This window comes from Oryzias latipes, chromosome 12, assembly GCF_002234675.1.
Source record: "Oryzias latipes chromosome 12, ASM223467v1".
NCBI lineage: Eukaryota > Metazoa > Chordata > Actinopteri > Beloniformes > Adrianichthyidae > Oryzias > Oryzias latipes.
The window spans coordinates 14,497,460-14,515,033 of record NC_019870.2 but is presented as its reverse complement, the minus strand read 5'-3'; the positions used below and the strand labels follow the sequence as shown (position 1 = coordinate 14,515,033).

Here is a 17,574-nt window from a genome sequence, read left to right as displayed (position 1 = left end):
GATGTGTTTTTTTCGTTTTGTGGCCTTGTACCTGCTCAGATAAAAGGGAGCATGACAGCAGTGGAGCAGCCAGATGTTTGGAGGCTTTGATGATGAGGCAGTTCCAGGCTGTGTTCTTTCACTTTCAACACAAAAACCTGATTCAATAGTCTGATCATCATTGTGCTTCATGTGTGGGCTTTTACAGGGTTAGGGTTAGCAAGATCAAACATCTCTTGGCACCTCCAAACCAGAACAAGGAGATCATTCAACTTTACATTAAATAACAAACATTTTTGACTACTTTGAGCCACTGTTTGTCTGAAGAAGGGAATGTTATATAATTTTAAACAGATTAGTCCAGCTTTGGTGATTTTGCCTTCAATTCTGTTACCTGCTCAGAATATGTGCTGTAGTATAAAATGCTTTTAGAGGTCTTTAACATATAACAATATAGAAAAGCCCTTCTAAAAGATCTTCTAAAAATTACTTTTACATACTATCAAGCCTTTAGTTAGAATTTTCTGAGGGTCACAAACAAAACATGACATTTACAAATTTAAAAAATATGTAAGAAAGGTCAAGACCTGCACTATCTGCACAATCTTTCATCAAATAAATATTAAGATAGAGTTTTTATCTTTCTATTTGAGGGTTTCTATCCATCATGTTTGCATAGCCTATCAGTAAAAACCATGTTTGTGTTTTAATACAAAAGTTTCCAAAATTAAAGCTGTAGTTATATATCATTTGTCATTAATTTTTCACAGTTGACTTCAGTTTTTTATCATCTGTTTATGTTCCCTTTTAATAGATTCTCACAGATTTATGGGATTTCAATATCACACTGAAACATCATACTGATCAAGTGCTTAATAGATTTTCCAGAGGATTCGCATTGAATCATTTTGTCATTCCATTTAATCCGTACATCCATCATCTCTTCCACCACAAGTCTTTTATTTCCTGACCTGGAGCACACTGTTTCATCCTGTTGATCAGTATGAATCCACAGATTCAAATTGTCATTTTAATGTTGAGTGCATGAGAAATGCGACTCATGTTAACTTTGCTTTAACCTCTGAACACAAAGTTTTTAAAGCACAAGAATATTGAGCTCTAATATAAAATGACTGAGTGGCTCTTGTGACGACAAAAAGTCTTAAAGGAAAAACATGAAACACTCTAAAAATACTCCATAGTCTGTGACCTGTTTCTGTTAAAAGCAGGTTAAAAATAGATGAATTGTGCTCTAAATTACAGTTAAGCCCATTTGTATTTTTCTTGGAGGGCGAACATCACCTTACAAGGATTTTATTTGCAGCGCCTCAGGGCAAATTAGAGCCAAACACAACAACCCTCCCCTGGAAAGATGCATGGGTTTTTCAGAGATTCACAATATCAGCAGAGACTGACAGAAGAAACGCTGTATGATCCAGGCAAACTGCGAAGCTGAGCCCTAATCCTCAGGATTAAAGAAGAAAAGTCAAAACTAGACAATTAAACTTTGAGACTTGAGACAAAAAATCTTTCCAGAGTCACAAAAAGTCCAGCCACTGCTCCTAAAACTCTTTCCTGTTTTGTCTAAAAGAAGCTACTTCATGGTTGGTAGTTTCCATACCGAAATTTTACAGTCTTGCTTTGAGGATTTTAAATTCTGCTTACTAATGGTTCCTCCAGAGACAGAAAACTATGTGCTGGAGTTCCTGCCTCACCTCCTTTCTCTGCCCTGCAACTCCAGACAGACCCTCAGAACCAGCTGTTCCTGCTCACTGGTGCCTTTTCCTTCTAATTCATTAAACTTACTAAAAAGTTTAGCTTTTTTTTCTTTCTTACAATGTTCCTGCTCAAGCTCCAGAAACACATCTGCAATGCATTAGCCTATTTTTTTTTTTTTGTCCACGTCGCTGGAATACATCCCTGTTCCATAACTTTCTGGGCACTCAGATGAGCTCAAGGAATTTGAGTAAATACCGGTCTGTGATGCAAAATAAGGAGGGACACAACAACTGAGTCTCCTGCATGAGACACGTCGATGAGGGAAAAAAAATCACAACCTAAAATCAAGTGCTTTAATATAAAAAAACCCCACATTTTTAATGTTCAACAATTTGGGCAAAAATAAGAACTGCCTTTGTTCACCGTTTGGTTTAACTGAGCCATCGTATGAACAAATAAACAGTTCTGGTTTGTTTTAAACTTAACATATGCTTAAAAAAAAGCTCACTAGATTGGAAATATTTACACTTCTGCACTCCTCTATACTTGGAAAAGTGTTTGTTTTGTAAATAAAACAGACCATTGAATTTTCTTTTCTCTTTTTTCTTTTGAATAAATGTTGGTTTCCAGTTACTGTTGAATCAACCACTAACTTGAACTCTCTCACACACAAATAGTCTGGTGGACTACGTGGCACACTGCACATACAGTGTATGCAACCAAGAAAAGGAGGAGGGGCCTTTGATCAGGGCTCAGCTCGGACAATTTTACGCTGGTTCGCAATTTCTTGGCCTTTATCTATTTACATGTGTCTTTTGGTAAAATTACAGAAAGATATTTGCATTAACACAATAATAAACACAAACTATTTCAATAATTTACTTTTCACATTTTTAATACTTTAATGCTAAAAAATTGAGGCTCGTGTTTAAACATTAAATGTGTCATTTTATCCCATAAGAAAAATAAAACAATCCAATATTCAAAATATTAGAACTCCATGGTTAGAAAGACACACATGGAAACACTGGGATTATGGCTCCTTAGGAAATAAAACGTAATTTTCTGTTTTCTCATAACCAGCCACAAACACCAGCTTAGACCAACAACTGTAAAGAGACTAAGTCTGCGTTTGTATGGACTTATTCTCTGCGAGCTCTGACATGAACTAACAAACCTCAATTCAGCAGAGAGGTAGCACTCCAGACTGGAAATCCATTGTTTGTAGGGGGGTAACCAGATGTCTTTGGTACAAAAAAAAAGGCTTTACTTCACGAATACATGACTTTCTGAAGGTTTTGTTTAATGTGTTTATGTGTAAAGATTGGATTCAGTGGGTCACATGATTCAAAAACCTAAACTATTAGTTAAGTTAGCTTTGCTCAGATTAACAGACATTTGTGAGCAAGATAAAAATGAAACATTCATTTTTATTTAATGCAACGTCCAATTAAAACGAGTTAGTCAAAAGCTTAGTTCCTAATTTGGTTTCAGCAAGAAGGTCTTGAGTTCGATTTTATCGACCCTCTTTCTTGTTTAGAAGTTTTCATGTCTCTCCCTTGCCAACCTCTTTACCATAAATCCATGCAAGTCATGTGGGCGGGAAACCAGCAAACCAGTCAGGTGTGTGGGTCTCTACTTCTGCTAGATGGAAGAGATCTAACAAAAATCCAAATGTAATGTTTAAGCTCCTCACTAAGATCACCTCTGGCAGAAACAAACATGCATCTATTTATATCGTTGTGCCCCCATAAACACAACTATTTCTCTGCTTAAATATATCAAGGAGAGAAATATTGTTCCTAACTGTGACATTTGTCCGTTTTTTGCTGTGGGAACATTGGGCTCCATCTACTGGACACATGCTATCAATTGCATTTCAGGTTTTAAGCTTTATTCACTATAGGCCAGAGAGATTGTGGTTTAGACCCCACAGGCAGCCTCCTTCTGTGAAATGTTCTCTTTCATTGGTTTTCTTGGCATGGTCCAACTTTTATTCACAAAATCTTATTGTGTATTGAGGCAGATTACAAAAAAAGAAAAGAAAAATCAAAATTCAATTTTTTTTCCATTTTTTTATAATTTGCTTTAAAATTCTTTCCAGACTCCCAAGAGGTGTGCCACCCTTTACTTCAAATTTTCTTATTTGGTTTGGAGTAAGAGGTTCAGCAGGTCTATTTAACCGAAATCTTTTTGAGGTAAATGTTTCTTTCAGTAAATGAATTTTAGTCTGCAGTTCTGCTGTATGTTGGGAGGTATGACCATGCTTTAAATAAAAAAAGTCAAGTATTATTGATTTGTGCTTCATGTTTCCTAAAAAATGCTTTTGTAACAGAAAAAGGATTCTTGCAGTGAGCAAAAACTAACATTCACTTTTGATTTAACATTAAAGCTTTTAATGTTTTTTGACTTTGGTTTTATTAAAGATGATATTACTGGATAAATTCAACAATTATTTTACCTCATTATATGTGTGACTTCTCTTACTTTTAAATTACTTTCTAAAAATTAATTGAAAAATGTATAACAAATCCTATTTTTTAATTATTTTTATTTAGTCAACAGTGAGTCCTGAAGACAACACTAAAATAACAAAAGAAGCAAAACGTTGGAAACCTTTACTGCAAATTTCCACATAGTATTGGATGATAAAATACTTTTACCGGCAACCATAAGCATAGGCTAATCAAAACAGGATGGAAAAAATAAAGTTATTTTGGCCGTAGCATAATTAAAACCTGTAACCTACTAAACAGGGATATTCTCTATAATATAACATAATAGTTTGGTTTGTCTGTGGGAGGTTCATCAGTCAAAAATGTAAAACAACACAAAGACATTTGAAAAAATTAAATGGGAGGACTTTATATAGTTTGTTTGAAGATTAGAGTGAGGTTGAAGTTTAGAACAGTTGATATTCTTCATAGAAACCTTTATGTCTCAGCTGAGTTTGGAATGAAAAGTTCCTTAAATTTTCAACTAAAAGTCCAAAATGTGTCTGGAAAGGTGAAAGTTATAATGAAATAAATCCCATTTATGAACCAATGTGAGTCAATGAGGCCTGCCCTAAAGACAGGAACTTTGCAGGAATTGTTTATTTGAACAGGTTAGATCCACCCAGAAAGAAATAGAGAGCAGACGGTGGCTTTCCAGCACTGATGGTTCTCCTGAGGGGTTTCTGACAGCAGAGGGTCCTACAGGATCTGAAGAAAAACAACTTGTCTTAAAAAAAGTTTGTGTTTACTTTATAAAAATTAAAGTTCACTTTGAACACTTTAAATTTACTTAACCTACTCTTAATTTTAAATGCATTTAAAACCAGATCTAACAATACAATGAAATTGTTTCATTATTTTACAAAAAAAAAGCAGCTGTGTGGAATTTATAGTTTAGATTACCTCTTTGTCAAGGGGGATCAGAGGTTCGGGGAGTTTTTGGGGTCCTTGAGGACGCTCATAGTCCTGAGGGTCCATCTCATTCACCTCACTTACATCCAGCCTGTTTGTGTTCTGAACAATCAATCAGATGCAAAAATGATTTAAAAAAAAATGAATAACAGATCATTTTAGATATTAACCTCTTAAGACCCGAGCTAATATTTGAGCTAACGCTCGACACACGTAGTCACAGGGCCCCATTTAAGAAGAAATAACTTCTGTAATAATGTCATCTACAATGCAGTCCATTAATGTGAATGCTAGAGGTTAAACATAGAGGTTAAACATGCTTTTGTAAGATCAATCTTAATATTTGGTTGCTAAAACTGACCTCTCCTTGATTGGTTTTCAAGTTACTTTCATCTGCAAGACATAACCCCACACATGAAGAACAGGGTTAAAACCAGAGAGAAGGAAAGTAAACATGTTAGATTCACATGCATGTTGAAAAATGCTACAACTGTGGAAAGTCTTCTGTTGACTGACCTGAGTCAGCAGGCCTCTCCCTCCAGGCTGCTAGGTTTAGGCCAGCGATGGATGAGCATCGGACCAGGCGATTAGAACTTGAGACGATTCTGTAGGCATCCATAGGGACGGCTGCAATGCCGGTATTATCACAGATAATTCTAGACATGCTGACCGAACGCAAAGCAGCTCTCTGGCTTGGGGTAAAAACGCCTGGTTTCTCGTACCACAACCTGATAGGGAAAACATAAAAATAAAACAACTTTGGTTAACAAAGTGTTGGTCTATTAAAGATATAGCCCCCATCGTTGTCAAAAATGTTTTCGTCTTCTTGCAGAAATGTTAACCACTGTGAGTCCAAACCCACACTGACCTGTCCCCCTGGCGGATCCTCTGGAACTGGGTTGCAATCAGGCAGGCAAACAGGGGCCCCACTCGACCACCGCGCACGAAGGGCTCTGCCACACCTCCAAGCCAGATATCAATGTTATCAGGCGTCCCATAGAGCTCCAGGAGTCTGCGAGCAAGATCATTGTTGCCCAGAACTTGTGCTAGCTGTGCCTGGTTCTGGGGCTGAGACAGACCGCAGAACCTGCGCCATGCATTGTAGCCTGTGAAGAAAAAATAATGGAAAAGGCAAATTTAAAGGGAATGAAACTTGAGGATGAGTCTGAAATGTTGGGTATGCACCAGGTATGCCATGATCCCGAGATCGCTGCATGTTTAGAGAACCGAGATCCAGAGCCAGGTGCTGCACGAACTGGAACAACCTCTCCCTCAAAGCATTCACCAACATGTGGTCCTGGGTGTTCAGTTTGGCTGGCCGGATAATCAGACCCCGCAGCAGAGGGTCAATTCCACCTGGAAGAGCAAGTTCGTAAGTCTACAATAACCCACTACCTTCATGCTTTTGTCTTTTAGTACTCACCCTCAAAGACCACTCTCCAGGGGGTGAAGAAGGCCTCATATAAGGGCACACTGGGGAACTGGGGATGCTCGTTGTTGTTGGCATCCAGTCTTGACAGCACTGGTTGGATTGCCAAGTGAGCAAAGCGGTAAGCTGCTGTTGCAAAGACGTTTGCGATGCTGGGGTCAATGTTAGGATTGTAGCCTGGGTATCGGCCGAGCTGGTTCCTCATCGCGTCATCGCCCACGATATGAGGCAGGTAGTCTCTGAACACAAATGTCTACGACAAGATAAGAAATGTTACCAAAAGATGCACGCCCTGATAAACTTTTAATGTAGGTTTGGTGCTCCTACCTGTGTGTAAGCTCCCATGATCTTGCGGGCCTCCTGGTAGAGCGTCTCACTGTCCCAGTGTGGGTTCAGGTTCTTCAGCCCCCGAGCAAGGCGGTTGTGTTCTCGCACAAACAGTGTGTGAATGGATGTCAGAGCGATGTTCTCGTCCACACGGCCATCACCTTCAGAGTTATCAAACAGGAAGTAATCTTTATTTGCTAAAAGTATATTCACTAAATACATTTTAAGCTTCTATGACTACAAAATGTAGTTCCTTCTTGTCTCCCCAGGAGAGCTGTTAACAATCATTTTATCAAACGTAAATTTGTTGGGTTTTTTTTGTTCTTTTTTATTAACTTAAATTCACTCACTCTACAAAATTTTTTGTTTGTTTTAGTTAATCAGCAAGTAAAGTCCCAACTCCAAGCGTTCCTAGTGGAAATTTAATTATGATGAACCCATTTTAAACCCCCCCCCCCCCCCCCCCCCCCCAAAACAAAAAACAGACGTTGTTTTCCACGACGTAGGTTCTGCAGAGCAACAGGAGTTCATTAGAAATTCCCTCTCTGAGTTGTGGGCAGGTCTCCGGACTTCATAACAGTTCTTATATTTTCAGGTCTTTCCCAAATTTAACACATTATTTTGCAGCTGCAAAGTGTGTGACCTCATGCTTCGGAAGACAAGTTTTGCAATTTATTTAATGCTCAAGATGTAAAATTATTACAAAAAAACATTTCTTAGAAACTCGATAGAAAGAAAGGATTAAAAAAAGAAGAACGCTTATTGATTGAAAAAAATGGCCATTTTTCTGATTCAGAGTGTTTTTCAGTTTAAATACAAAAACATGACAACAAAATGACTGACCTGCAATAAAACACGGCACTTCTTTGGCGTTGGTGTCATTAGTGATTCTTCTGCGAGTGGCGCACATCTGCACCTGCATGGGGTGGAAGGGCAGCAGTTCTCTGCCGTTGTCTCTGAACTCTGTGTTGACTCGCATCAGACCAGCATCGCTGCTGAGGTTACGGAGGAACAGGGCCAGTTTCTCCTCAGATCCATACACCTGTCCCAAGTCCAGGAAGGCTGTGAGTGCGTTGATCTGCTCCCTCTTGTTGGGCTCTCCTCCAAAGTTGTAGGCAGAGTACCCTGTTCCACAAACGGGGGCAGATCTGAAGGCGGGGATGCAGCTGTCCGGGCGGGAGGGCAGGCGGGGGTCACCAGGAGGGATCTAATAGTAGAAAAAGAAAAAAAGTATAAGAAATATAAAAATTAAGTTTAAAAAAACTTCCATTTGAATTTGACCATTGACACTAACGGGGATGGGGGTGCACGGCTCAGACTGCTCGCAACTCTCATCGCAGTTCAACCCGTTGCTGAAGGAGCGGATGCTGGGGGAGAACGGAGTGAAGGTGAGGTCGTGGTCGTTCCACTGGCCAAACAAAGTGACCATGTGAGTGTACTCTGTGTCATTGACCACGCCTGCATCGGTGGTACTCAGGATGTTATTGGACACTTGTCGCACCTAAAGAAAAAAAATGCAACATCTTGACATTAATTCAAAATCAACTCAGAGTGTGCGTGTTTGAGAACATCCAAAGGAGTCGCACCAGTGGGAGCAGGAAATTGTTGAATGTTCTGTTCCTGTTCCATCCTTTGGGTTGGGAGATGCCGTCGTCGTACTCAGCGGGCAGCCAGCGGGTGAAGGGGGTGTTGGAGGCACCAAGTCGAGGATTATTTCTGCAAACAGACTCTTTGTTGAGAAATGCTGCTTAAGAAATCCTGCAGAAGTGACCAAATTGTTGCTCTTTGGCTTAAGTAATTGTTACAAGTGCTTCCTTTAAAAACTTAACGGATCAGAAGAAGTATAACTTTTGTATTTCTTACGCATTCTATTTTGGCTTAGCTGGCTATAAATGGTTTTAAAAGAAGTTTCAAAAGTTTAAAAGTAAACTCTGTCTTACAGGTTGTTGCAGATGCTGGTGGCTGTCCGGTACTTGTTTATGTTTTGTAAGATCTGGCACTGTGGAAGTCTGACCCGAGCTTCACATCCAGTCAGCTTAGCCAGTTTCTCAAGATCTTCTGGACTGAGCAAATCTAAGAAAAGAAAAAAAAACTTGTCAGGGTTTAGCTTGAGAATTTTATGAAAATTTGAGGCTTTTAAATGCTTTACTGAGGATAAAAAAGCAACACTTTGAGTTGATTCTGAAGGTGAGACCTGTTGCATTGAGGGAGCGCCTGTACACTCGGTGCACCCTCTCGCGGAGCAGACGAAGAGTCTGCTCCATGTAGTCAGCAGACCTGACAGCTGAGCGAGTGTCACCACGAGGCTGCTTCATGAGTCGAAGAGCATCATGAGGCTTCACCACATCTGTACGAACTCTCTTTAAGCTCCTGCATCACAATAAGTCACATTCCTTTAATAATAAAATTGCAATAAATAAAACAAAAGTGTTAGAATCTAAACCGATAAAGCATACTCTACTTTTATAAAAACTTACTCTTCTCTGGAGTACTTGTATGCATCATCCACTATCGTTTTAGCTTCCTTGAAACATTGTTGGAGGAAAGGGGTGCCTGGATACTCCCCTGCAAAATGATTTTGTTAAAAAAATCTTTGGATAAAAAGTAAAAGTAAGTAAATATGTAATCAAAGACGAGACACTACCTTTATGTTTGAAATGAGAGTCTGCCAGGCTCACGCCCAGGAGAAGAAGGACAGGAAGAAGCATCTCTAAGGCAAGCAATAAATTAAAATGAGTTGAGTCAAAAAACTTCAAATGTATTATTCATCTAAAGTTGTAACAGAATTATCAAAGCATTGAGGAATAAAGGGAATCTTGTACCTGTCACCCTGATGAGAAGCTGTCTGAGGTCTGGAGTCTGTGTGGAGCTGCTTCTGCTGTGGTTGCTGCCCTTTTATAGATGGAGAGAAGGCCTCACCCTTTTGGTTCAGCAGATAAAGTGTGCTGCTTTGATTTCTCTGTAAGGCAGGAGAGGCTATTGGTTAAAGGCTTTCAACTAGATCTAAAATTTCACAAGTATTGTTCCTTTTGAAAATCTGTCATGGACGTGCAAGTATGCATGGTAAACAACAATAATGTAGAGATAAAGAATGTTTTAACACAAAGACATTTTGTTTTCTTTTTTATTTAGTGCATTTTATAACATTTTGATTCACTATTACAGGAATTTGTGCATTTAAATCAAATAAAATAAAATTAATATCAAATTAAATTAAAGTAAAGTTTAGCTTAAAAAGCTATTTTTGTACTCAGTTAACACAATATGCTTTAGCCAGTAAATACATTTATCTATTTAAAAACAAAGGCCTTCACACACAAAAATAGTTAAACATAGAATCCCAACAAATCACCCTTACACACACAACATAATAAAGCATAAAATAATTTATAAATAAGATGCAAAGTTAAAATCAAGCTTGTTAATGGAGTGGGGAAACGATATTTTGGGGACCAGTTCACACCAGCAACCTCCCTATTCATATTCATGTATCCTGATATTGTACATCCTGACGATTTACTTCAAAAGCTCTCATACTATACTAATCTAAAGATTTCAACCCTGTTTTAAAACAAACAAAACCGTTTTTTGTTCACTGATTGCAAGTGTTGCCACACTGTGGCCAGAAGCTTTCAGTGTTTCAACACTTAAAATGAAGGGCTTGAGAAATAATTTGGAAATAGGAAGCTGATCACACCACTGTTTGACTGCACTGATATATATATATATATTTAAAAACATGTACAAATATGGAATTGAAAAGTACTGTTTTAAAATATTTGGTTGGGATTTTCCACCCATCTATCTCCAGAATCACAGGGCACCAGGACCCAACCCAGCTGGGTAAAGATGGGTTGGCGCCCCGTGTTGCATGTCACACAATCATACACACACCTATGGGCAATTTATAGAGACACCAATAACTTGAAGCATGAAGCGTGTTTTTGAGGAATGGGAGGAAGCTGGAGTGCCCACACATGCACAGGGAGAACACCCAAACTCCACACAAAAAGGGCTCAGCTGTTATTAGAACCAAGGCCTCCTCACTGTGATGCGCGAGTGCTAACCACTGAGAATTTTAAAATAAAAGAAATAAAAAATTATTCATTGACAACTAAAAAGCCTTTTTTTGAGTGTGAATTTTTCAAATATGATTGCACTGTGAATCAAATGAAAAACAGAAATCAAATCAATGTTGAATTTTGAACTGGGATTAAAGTTAAAGTCCCATTGGTTTATGAACACCCCCAATCCAACTCCTTAATGCGTGTCAAGCAGGAAGGGATTGGGTCCCATTTTTAGTCTTTGACCTGGCTATGGATTTGAACTTGTGCTCTTCCAGTCTTAGGGTGGACACTCTACCACAAGGTCTCTTGATATGAGTTCCCAAAACAGTTTTCATCTGCAAGATCAAACAACAGGAATGCGAAGGCCACATTGTTTGGTCAACAAGTTGACAGTGTCTTTAGATCTCCAATTCCTTAATGTAATTTTACATTTGAGACAAACGGAATTAACATAAGGTTAATATTTGAAAAAGATGCACATGTTTATAATTGAAACAAGTTAGTTCAAAAAAATGAATTGAGTAGCCTCAACCAACACCATATGTTTGGACAGATGCAACATAGTAAAAAATATATTGGAAAGAAAAAAGAGAAAATATGGACACTTCATATTTATGTTCTGTGTTCCATAATGCATCATAATGGGAAAAAATGGATTTAAGCAAATCTCTAGTAGATGTTGTTGAATGATTCACACAATGAAGCAGTTTAGTTATAAAATTAAAAGAATAACCAAACAGAAAGTTTGGAATATTGTGTTTCTTTCCCACACAGACTGCATTTTAGACCAGATCTTGTGGCTCTTTTTTTTGACTCTCGTGTTGCCAAAAACCATGTAAATAATTTTACAAGCTTTTGTCAGGCTGCAGATGCAGGTCAAATTACAGTTTGTTAGCAACAAGAACTTCAGTTTTCTACACTTATAAAACTTTAACAGTCTTAATTATATTTTTAGTGTCAGAATAACAAAAGGAAACAGGCTTTTTGACTTCAGTTAAAATTAAATGTTACTCTGTATAGTTTCTGGTTGGTTTCTGCTTCTGAATGTTTTGAAAGTCTCAGTCATGTCCCAATCTTTCTCAAAAGGAAGTTAAAAAGGGCAGAAAAAGAAGAAGCAGCAAAGATTGAAAAAGACTTAACCTCAAGATTTGACAAGAAAGGAATTACAAAAGTTCACGGGTGTGTGAGAAGCTACCTTTCTGTGTTTGGAAAGACATGTTAGCCAGATCCGTCTTTCAAAGTCAGAAACCACAGACAGAAACTTAGACAAAAGACCAAAGAAGTAAAGATCATTTGCAAGCAAGATGCTCCGATTGTGTGGCTGCAACATGAGCCCAAATCATTATTCGTTCACAGCCGTGTTTAACAGTGGTAATCAAGGGTTTCTGGACAACTGTTGTCTTTGTTTGGTGCTGGGCATTACATTACAAGACAGCTTCTACTTAACCCCATCTGTCCAAAGCCTATTGACTCAAAAGTTTAAATAAACTGTCCCTTCTCATGAATGCAATTTCTGCAAAAAGTAATTCAGCTTTTTAACAGGTTTTAAATAGAACTTGAAAGAGTCCCTCCTGGAAATTCCCAATCCGGATATTTTGACCATGAAGGTATTTTATTTTAAAGCGGAAACTATCTTTTTTTTAAAATCAGTTTACAGTCACTGATTCTGTTTTATTAAGAAAAAGCCGCAGACATTCTTTCTGTTTAATATTTTATTAAAAGCAGGATGTGAAATACAAGGTACAATGAAATGACTGAGGTAAAACAATGCAGACCGAGAATTCATCTAGAGAAAATTAATTTCTAATTCAAGCATGAAACATTTATTTAAACTCTGGTAAATCATTAAAACTGTCCAAAAAGAAAGAAGGAAGCAAAAGAAATCTTTTTAAAATGCAAGCTGTAACATGGTTTGGCAGATCTGATTCATTCATATTCAAAATGCCATTTTTGTAAATTCATTTTGTAAACCAAAATATAACATAAAAATGTAATTTTATGGTTGAACATATGCTGAGTCAAAATGGCAAACGATTTCCAATAGGTAACTTTTAGAGATTTGTCCTTCGCAACAATTCATCTTTTAATGCCAAGTGGGACAAAATCTCATGAACTGATCCCTCGGATGACACGTGGACCGACTAGTCCATGTGGATGCAGTTCTGTTTTGTTGTAAAATTCATGACTGAGGAGGAGCTGCACATGCTCACAAGAACCAAGAAGCCAGACTGTGTGGTTCTGATGATGATCTACTGGATCTGAGAAGAGATAAGTGTGGTTTAGAAAACAAAAAAAGAAGAAACAATGAACAACAGAATAAACAGCCTACCTCATTGTTCAGGTTTTCCAGGTCTTCCTGAGGGTCTGGGTTGACCTGAGGGTCAGTCTGATCCAACTCATTTAAATCTATGTTGTTTAGGTCCTCCTCATAATAATCCTGCAATTGAAGTAATGAAGAATATAGTTTTTAAAAAGTTAATAAAAACTAAACTTGCTGAAAAAAATGTTCTTCTTGAAAGTAAATGAAAAAAATCGAAAATGTACCTCTTGATATGTTTTCCCGACACAGTTTTCACCTGGAAGATCAAACAGGATGAATGAGAAGTGACCAGATAAAAAACACATTTTAAACAGAAAATGAGTAACTGGATGTAGTGCAGAAAAATATCCAAGAGGAACAACATATTTGATTATTGAGTCTCTTACCGAAGCCACAGGATCTGTCTCTCCAAGGTGACAGGTTAAGACTAGAAAGCCTGGAGCAGAGAACCCGCCTATTTGTTCTTGAGACGACTTTGAAGGCATCCACGGGAACCGATGTAATGTCAGTGTTGTCACAGATGATTTTGGACAGTTTAACTGAACCCAAAACAGCCCTCTGGCCTCGAGTGAAGACGCCTGGGTTCTCATACCACAGCCTGTGAAACAACAATGATCATTTGTTATCATTGGGTTTTTATTGATAGAACCCTTTACATTAACACAATAAAAAAAAGAGCATGACTTCAAAACTGACCTGTCCCCCTGGCGGATCTTCTGGAACTGGGTTGCAATCAAGCAAGCGAACAGGGGCCCCACTCGACCGCCGCGCACGAAGGGCTCTGCCACACCTCCAAGCCAGACGTCCATGTTATCAGCCGTCCCGTAGAGCTCCAACAGTCTGCGAGCCAGCTCTTCATTTTTCAAAACTTCGGTCAACTCCGCTAGGTTGCTAGGCTGGGACAGGCCGCAAAATTTCCGCCATGCATTGTAGCCTGCAAAGAACGGGAAAAGAAGAGCAAGGTCAATATTAGAATTAAGTATTAATAAAAAATAGAGTGCAAAATTCTTGGGGAATGTACCAGGTATGCCATGATCTCGTGATCGCTGCATGTTTAGAGAACCAAGATCCAGAGCCAGGTGCTGCACGAACTGGAACAACCTCTCCCTCAAAGCATTCACCAACATTTGATCCTGGGTGTTCAGTTTAGCGGGTTGGTCCAACAGACCACGCAGCACAGGGTCAATTCCACCTGAAAGAGTAATAAGTTCGTAAGTCTACAATAACCCACTACCTTCATGCTTTTGTCTTTTAGTACTCACCCTCAAAGACCACTCTCCAGGGGGTGAAGAAGGCCTCATATAAGGGCACACTGGGGAACTGGGGATGCTCCCTGTAGTCTGCATCCAGTCTGGATAGAGCTGGTTGGATTGCCAAGTGAGCAAAGCGGTAAGCTGCTGTTGCAAAGACGTTTGCGATGCTGGGGTCAATGTCAGGATTGTAGCCTGGATATCGGCCGAGCTGGTTCCTCATCGCGTCATCGCCCACGATATGAGGCAGGTAGTCTTTGAACACAATTTTCTAAAACAAAATAGGATGTGAGTGAAAAATACAAACGCAGTGGACCATGCTTGTTTAGGGACGCTCCTACCTGTGTGTAAGCTCCCATGATCTTGCGGGCCTCCTGGTAGAGCGTCTCACTGTCCCAGTGTGGGTTCAGGTTCTTCAGCCCCCGAGCAAGGCGGTTGTGTTCTCGCACAAACAGTGTGTGAATGGATGTCAGAGCGATGTTCTCGTCCACACGAACATCACCTTTGAAGGGAAACATATCAAGTAAATTTCCTGCCAATGAGTTTTTTTTTTTGCAACAAATAAAGATTTCAATGAAAACGAACTATTAAAAGTTCATTTTTAAGATTTTTTTAAAAAACGTTTTGTGAAATGAAAGTTTTATTTAGGTTTAGAAGCCTTATTTCAGAATAATGTACTTTACAGAATTATCCTTTCTTGTAATAACGGAAAGTCCAAGTATCCTTAGTAGTTACTAATCAAGTACAGGGTAACATAACGTCTGATTTAATTGTTAAAAACCTACTAAATCACACAGACAACAAAAGGTTATTGGTAATTTTGTTCATGATATTATCTGTAAGTTAAAACTCTAAAATGACTGACCTGCGATAAAACACGGCACTTCTTGGGCATTGGTGTCTTTGGTGATTTTTCTGCGAGTGGCGCACATCTGCACCTGCATGGGGTGGAAGGGCAGCAGTTCTCTGCCGTTGTCTCTGAACTCTGTGTTGACTCGCATCAGACCAGCATCGCTGCTGAGGTTACGGAGGAACAGGGCCAGTTTCTCCTCAGATCCATACACCTGTCCCAAGTCCAGGAAGGCTGTGAGTGCGTTGATCTGCTCCCTCTTGTTGGGCTCTCCTCCAAAGTTGTAGGCAGAGTACCCTGTTCCACAAACGGGGGCAGATCTGAAGGCGGGGATGCAGCTGTCCGGGCGGGAGGGCAGGCGGGGGTCACCAGGAGGGATCTATTTTTTTTTTTTTTTTTTAGAAAAAAGAGAGAACTATAAGAAAAACAGATGAAAAGACAAATGGAAAATACTTTTTCCATTTGAGTTTGACACTAACAGGGATGGGGATGCAAGGCTCAGATTGCTCGCAACTCTCATCGCAGTTCAAGCCGCTGGTGAAGGAGCGGATGCTGGGGGAGAACGGCGTGAAACTGAGGTCGTGGTCGTTCCACTGGCCAAACAGAGTGACCATGTGGGTAAATTCCCCATCGTTGACCACGCTTGCATCAGTCATGCTCAGAATGTTGTTGGACACTTTTCGTACCTGAAAGTGCAAAACAGAAATTCTACAGTGAACAATCCTTAAGAGATATGGGAGTGTGGCAAAGAGCCTTTGAGGCATCATGAGTCGCACCAATGGGAGCACAAAGTTGTTGAATGTTCTTTTCCTGTTCCATCCTTTGGGTTGAGAGATGCCGTCGTCGTACTCAGCGGGCAGCCAGCGGGTGAAGGGGGTGTTGGAGGCTCCAAGCCGAGGATTTTTTCTCGATAGAAAAAACAAGTATTCTTGTTTAAGAAGGTGTTATAATCTTAGAAATGTCTTTAAAAGAGCATAAAAAGGCCCAATTCATAATCAAAGCAGAATTAAAGGTAAGTCCAAATCTAGTACTGTTTGGTGTCACATTAAAGCATGGTTAAACACTGTAGATCCAGTCTAATGTCAAAAAACAAGTTAAAAGGCACAGCAGGGAAAATTTGAATTTTAGTTTATTGTTTTCCAGTGTTTCTCTTACAAGTTGTTGCAGACACTGGTGGGTGTGCGGTACTTGTTCAGGTTGGGTATGGTGAGGCACTGTGGAAGTCGGGCTTGTGCTGCGCATCCACTTATCTCAGCAAGTTTCAGAATGTCTTCTTCAGTGAGCAAATCTGAAAGGAAAGTCGAAAGTTTATATCCAACTGTGGCCTCTAAGCCAATCACCTCCCTCACATTATGAAGCTGCACGTCTAAAGCAGATGGGATCACCAGAGGAGGGACGCTGAGCTTCATCTTGTCATGCCTCACCTGTTGCGTTGAGGGAACGTTTGTGCAAATGATGCACCTTGTCATGGACAAGGCGAAGCGTTTGGGCCATATAGTCAGCGGACCTCACGGCAGAGCGGGTGTCACCACGGGGCTGCTTCAGCAGACGCAAGGCATCATGGGGTCTCACTACTTCCTTACGAACTCTCCTTAGACTCCTACAAGACAACAGGTCCCAAACATTAAATATTTTGCAGCGTTATTGTCACAAAAGAACATAGTTTGTTTCTGAATTTTAGACTAAGATGAAAAACTGAATGAACCTACTCCTCTCTGGAGTATTTGTATGCATCATCTACTATTTTCTTGGCCTCCTCAAAGCACTGCTGAACAAATGGACTGCCGAGAGTCTCACCTGGACAGATACATGTAAATTTAGTAACAAAACAGTGATAACAATAAACATCTTTCTATGTCTAGACTAAAGCCAATTACCTGTAGGCTTGGATTGAGCAGGCACCAGGCTAATGCCCATCACAAAAAGAACAGAAAGAAGCATCTCTGCAACAAATAAGCACACCAAGGGCAGAACGGTCAGAAGACGATCAGAAATGACAGCATATTGAGTTAAATTAAGCTCATCTAAGCTCATTTTACCTGGTTTGTGATGATTTCTGTGCAGGGTTCAGATGCTCTCTGGAGCTTGTGTGATGCTGCCTCTGACATTGTGGCCCTTTTATGCAGTGGATAGAGAGGAGGCCTCGCCCTCAAAGTTCAGCAGGTGAGGCTTCTGTCAGTAAGAGCACTTCCTTCTTCCTTGTCTCTGTCCATCAGGAAGGGCTGT

At 39.6% G+C, this 17,574-nt stretch overlaps 2 protein-coding genes across 2 annotated transcripts; both read right to left on the bottom strand.

The window, feature by feature from the left end:
• Positions 1 to 4,301: 4,301 nt before the first annotated feature.
• On the bottom strand, positions 4,302 to 9,803 carry LOC101171684 (eosinophil peroxidase). Its single transcript, XM_004074804.4, has 16 exons — positions 9,684 to 9,803; positions 9,506 to 9,571; positions 9,339 to 9,426; positions 9,056 to 9,231; positions 8,802 to 8,934; positions 8,448 to 8,577; positions 8,156 to 8,362; positions 7,705 to 8,068; positions 6,862 to 7,022; positions 6,529 to 6,787; positions 6,291 to 6,461; positions 5,974 to 6,211; positions 5,622 to 5,833; positions 5,467 to 5,498; positions 5,097 to 5,207; positions 4,302 to 4,901 (listed from the first exon to the last, which is right to left on the bottom strand). Exons 2-16 carry the CDS (start codon positions 9,567 to 9,569, stop codon positions 4,893 to 4,895), a joined length of 2,355 nt encoding a protein of 784 aa, XP_004074852.1. The 5' UTR covers positions 9,570 to 9,571; positions 9,684 to 9,803; the 3' UTR covers positions 4,302 to 4,892.
• A 2,825-nt stretch (positions 9,804 to 12,628) lies between these two features.
• On the bottom strand, positions 12,629 to 17,574 carry LOC101167307 (eosinophil peroxidase). Its single transcript, XM_023961015.1, has 16 exons — positions 17,388 to 17,574; positions 17,226 to 17,291; positions 17,058 to 17,145; positions 16,773 to 16,948; positions 16,504 to 16,636; positions 16,125 to 16,254; positions 15,828 to 16,034; positions 15,364 to 15,727; positions 14,840 to 15,000; positions 14,511 to 14,769; positions 14,270 to 14,440; positions 13,945 to 14,182; positions 13,635 to 13,846; positions 13,473 to 13,504; positions 13,258 to 13,365; positions 12,629 to 13,186 (listed from the first exon to the last, which is right to left on the bottom strand). Exons 2-16 carry the CDS (start codon positions 17,287 to 17,289, stop codon positions 13,178 to 13,180), a joined length of 2,352 nt encoding a protein of 783 aa, XP_023816783.1. The 5' UTR covers positions 17,290 to 17,291; positions 17,388 to 17,574; the 3' UTR covers positions 12,629 to 13,177.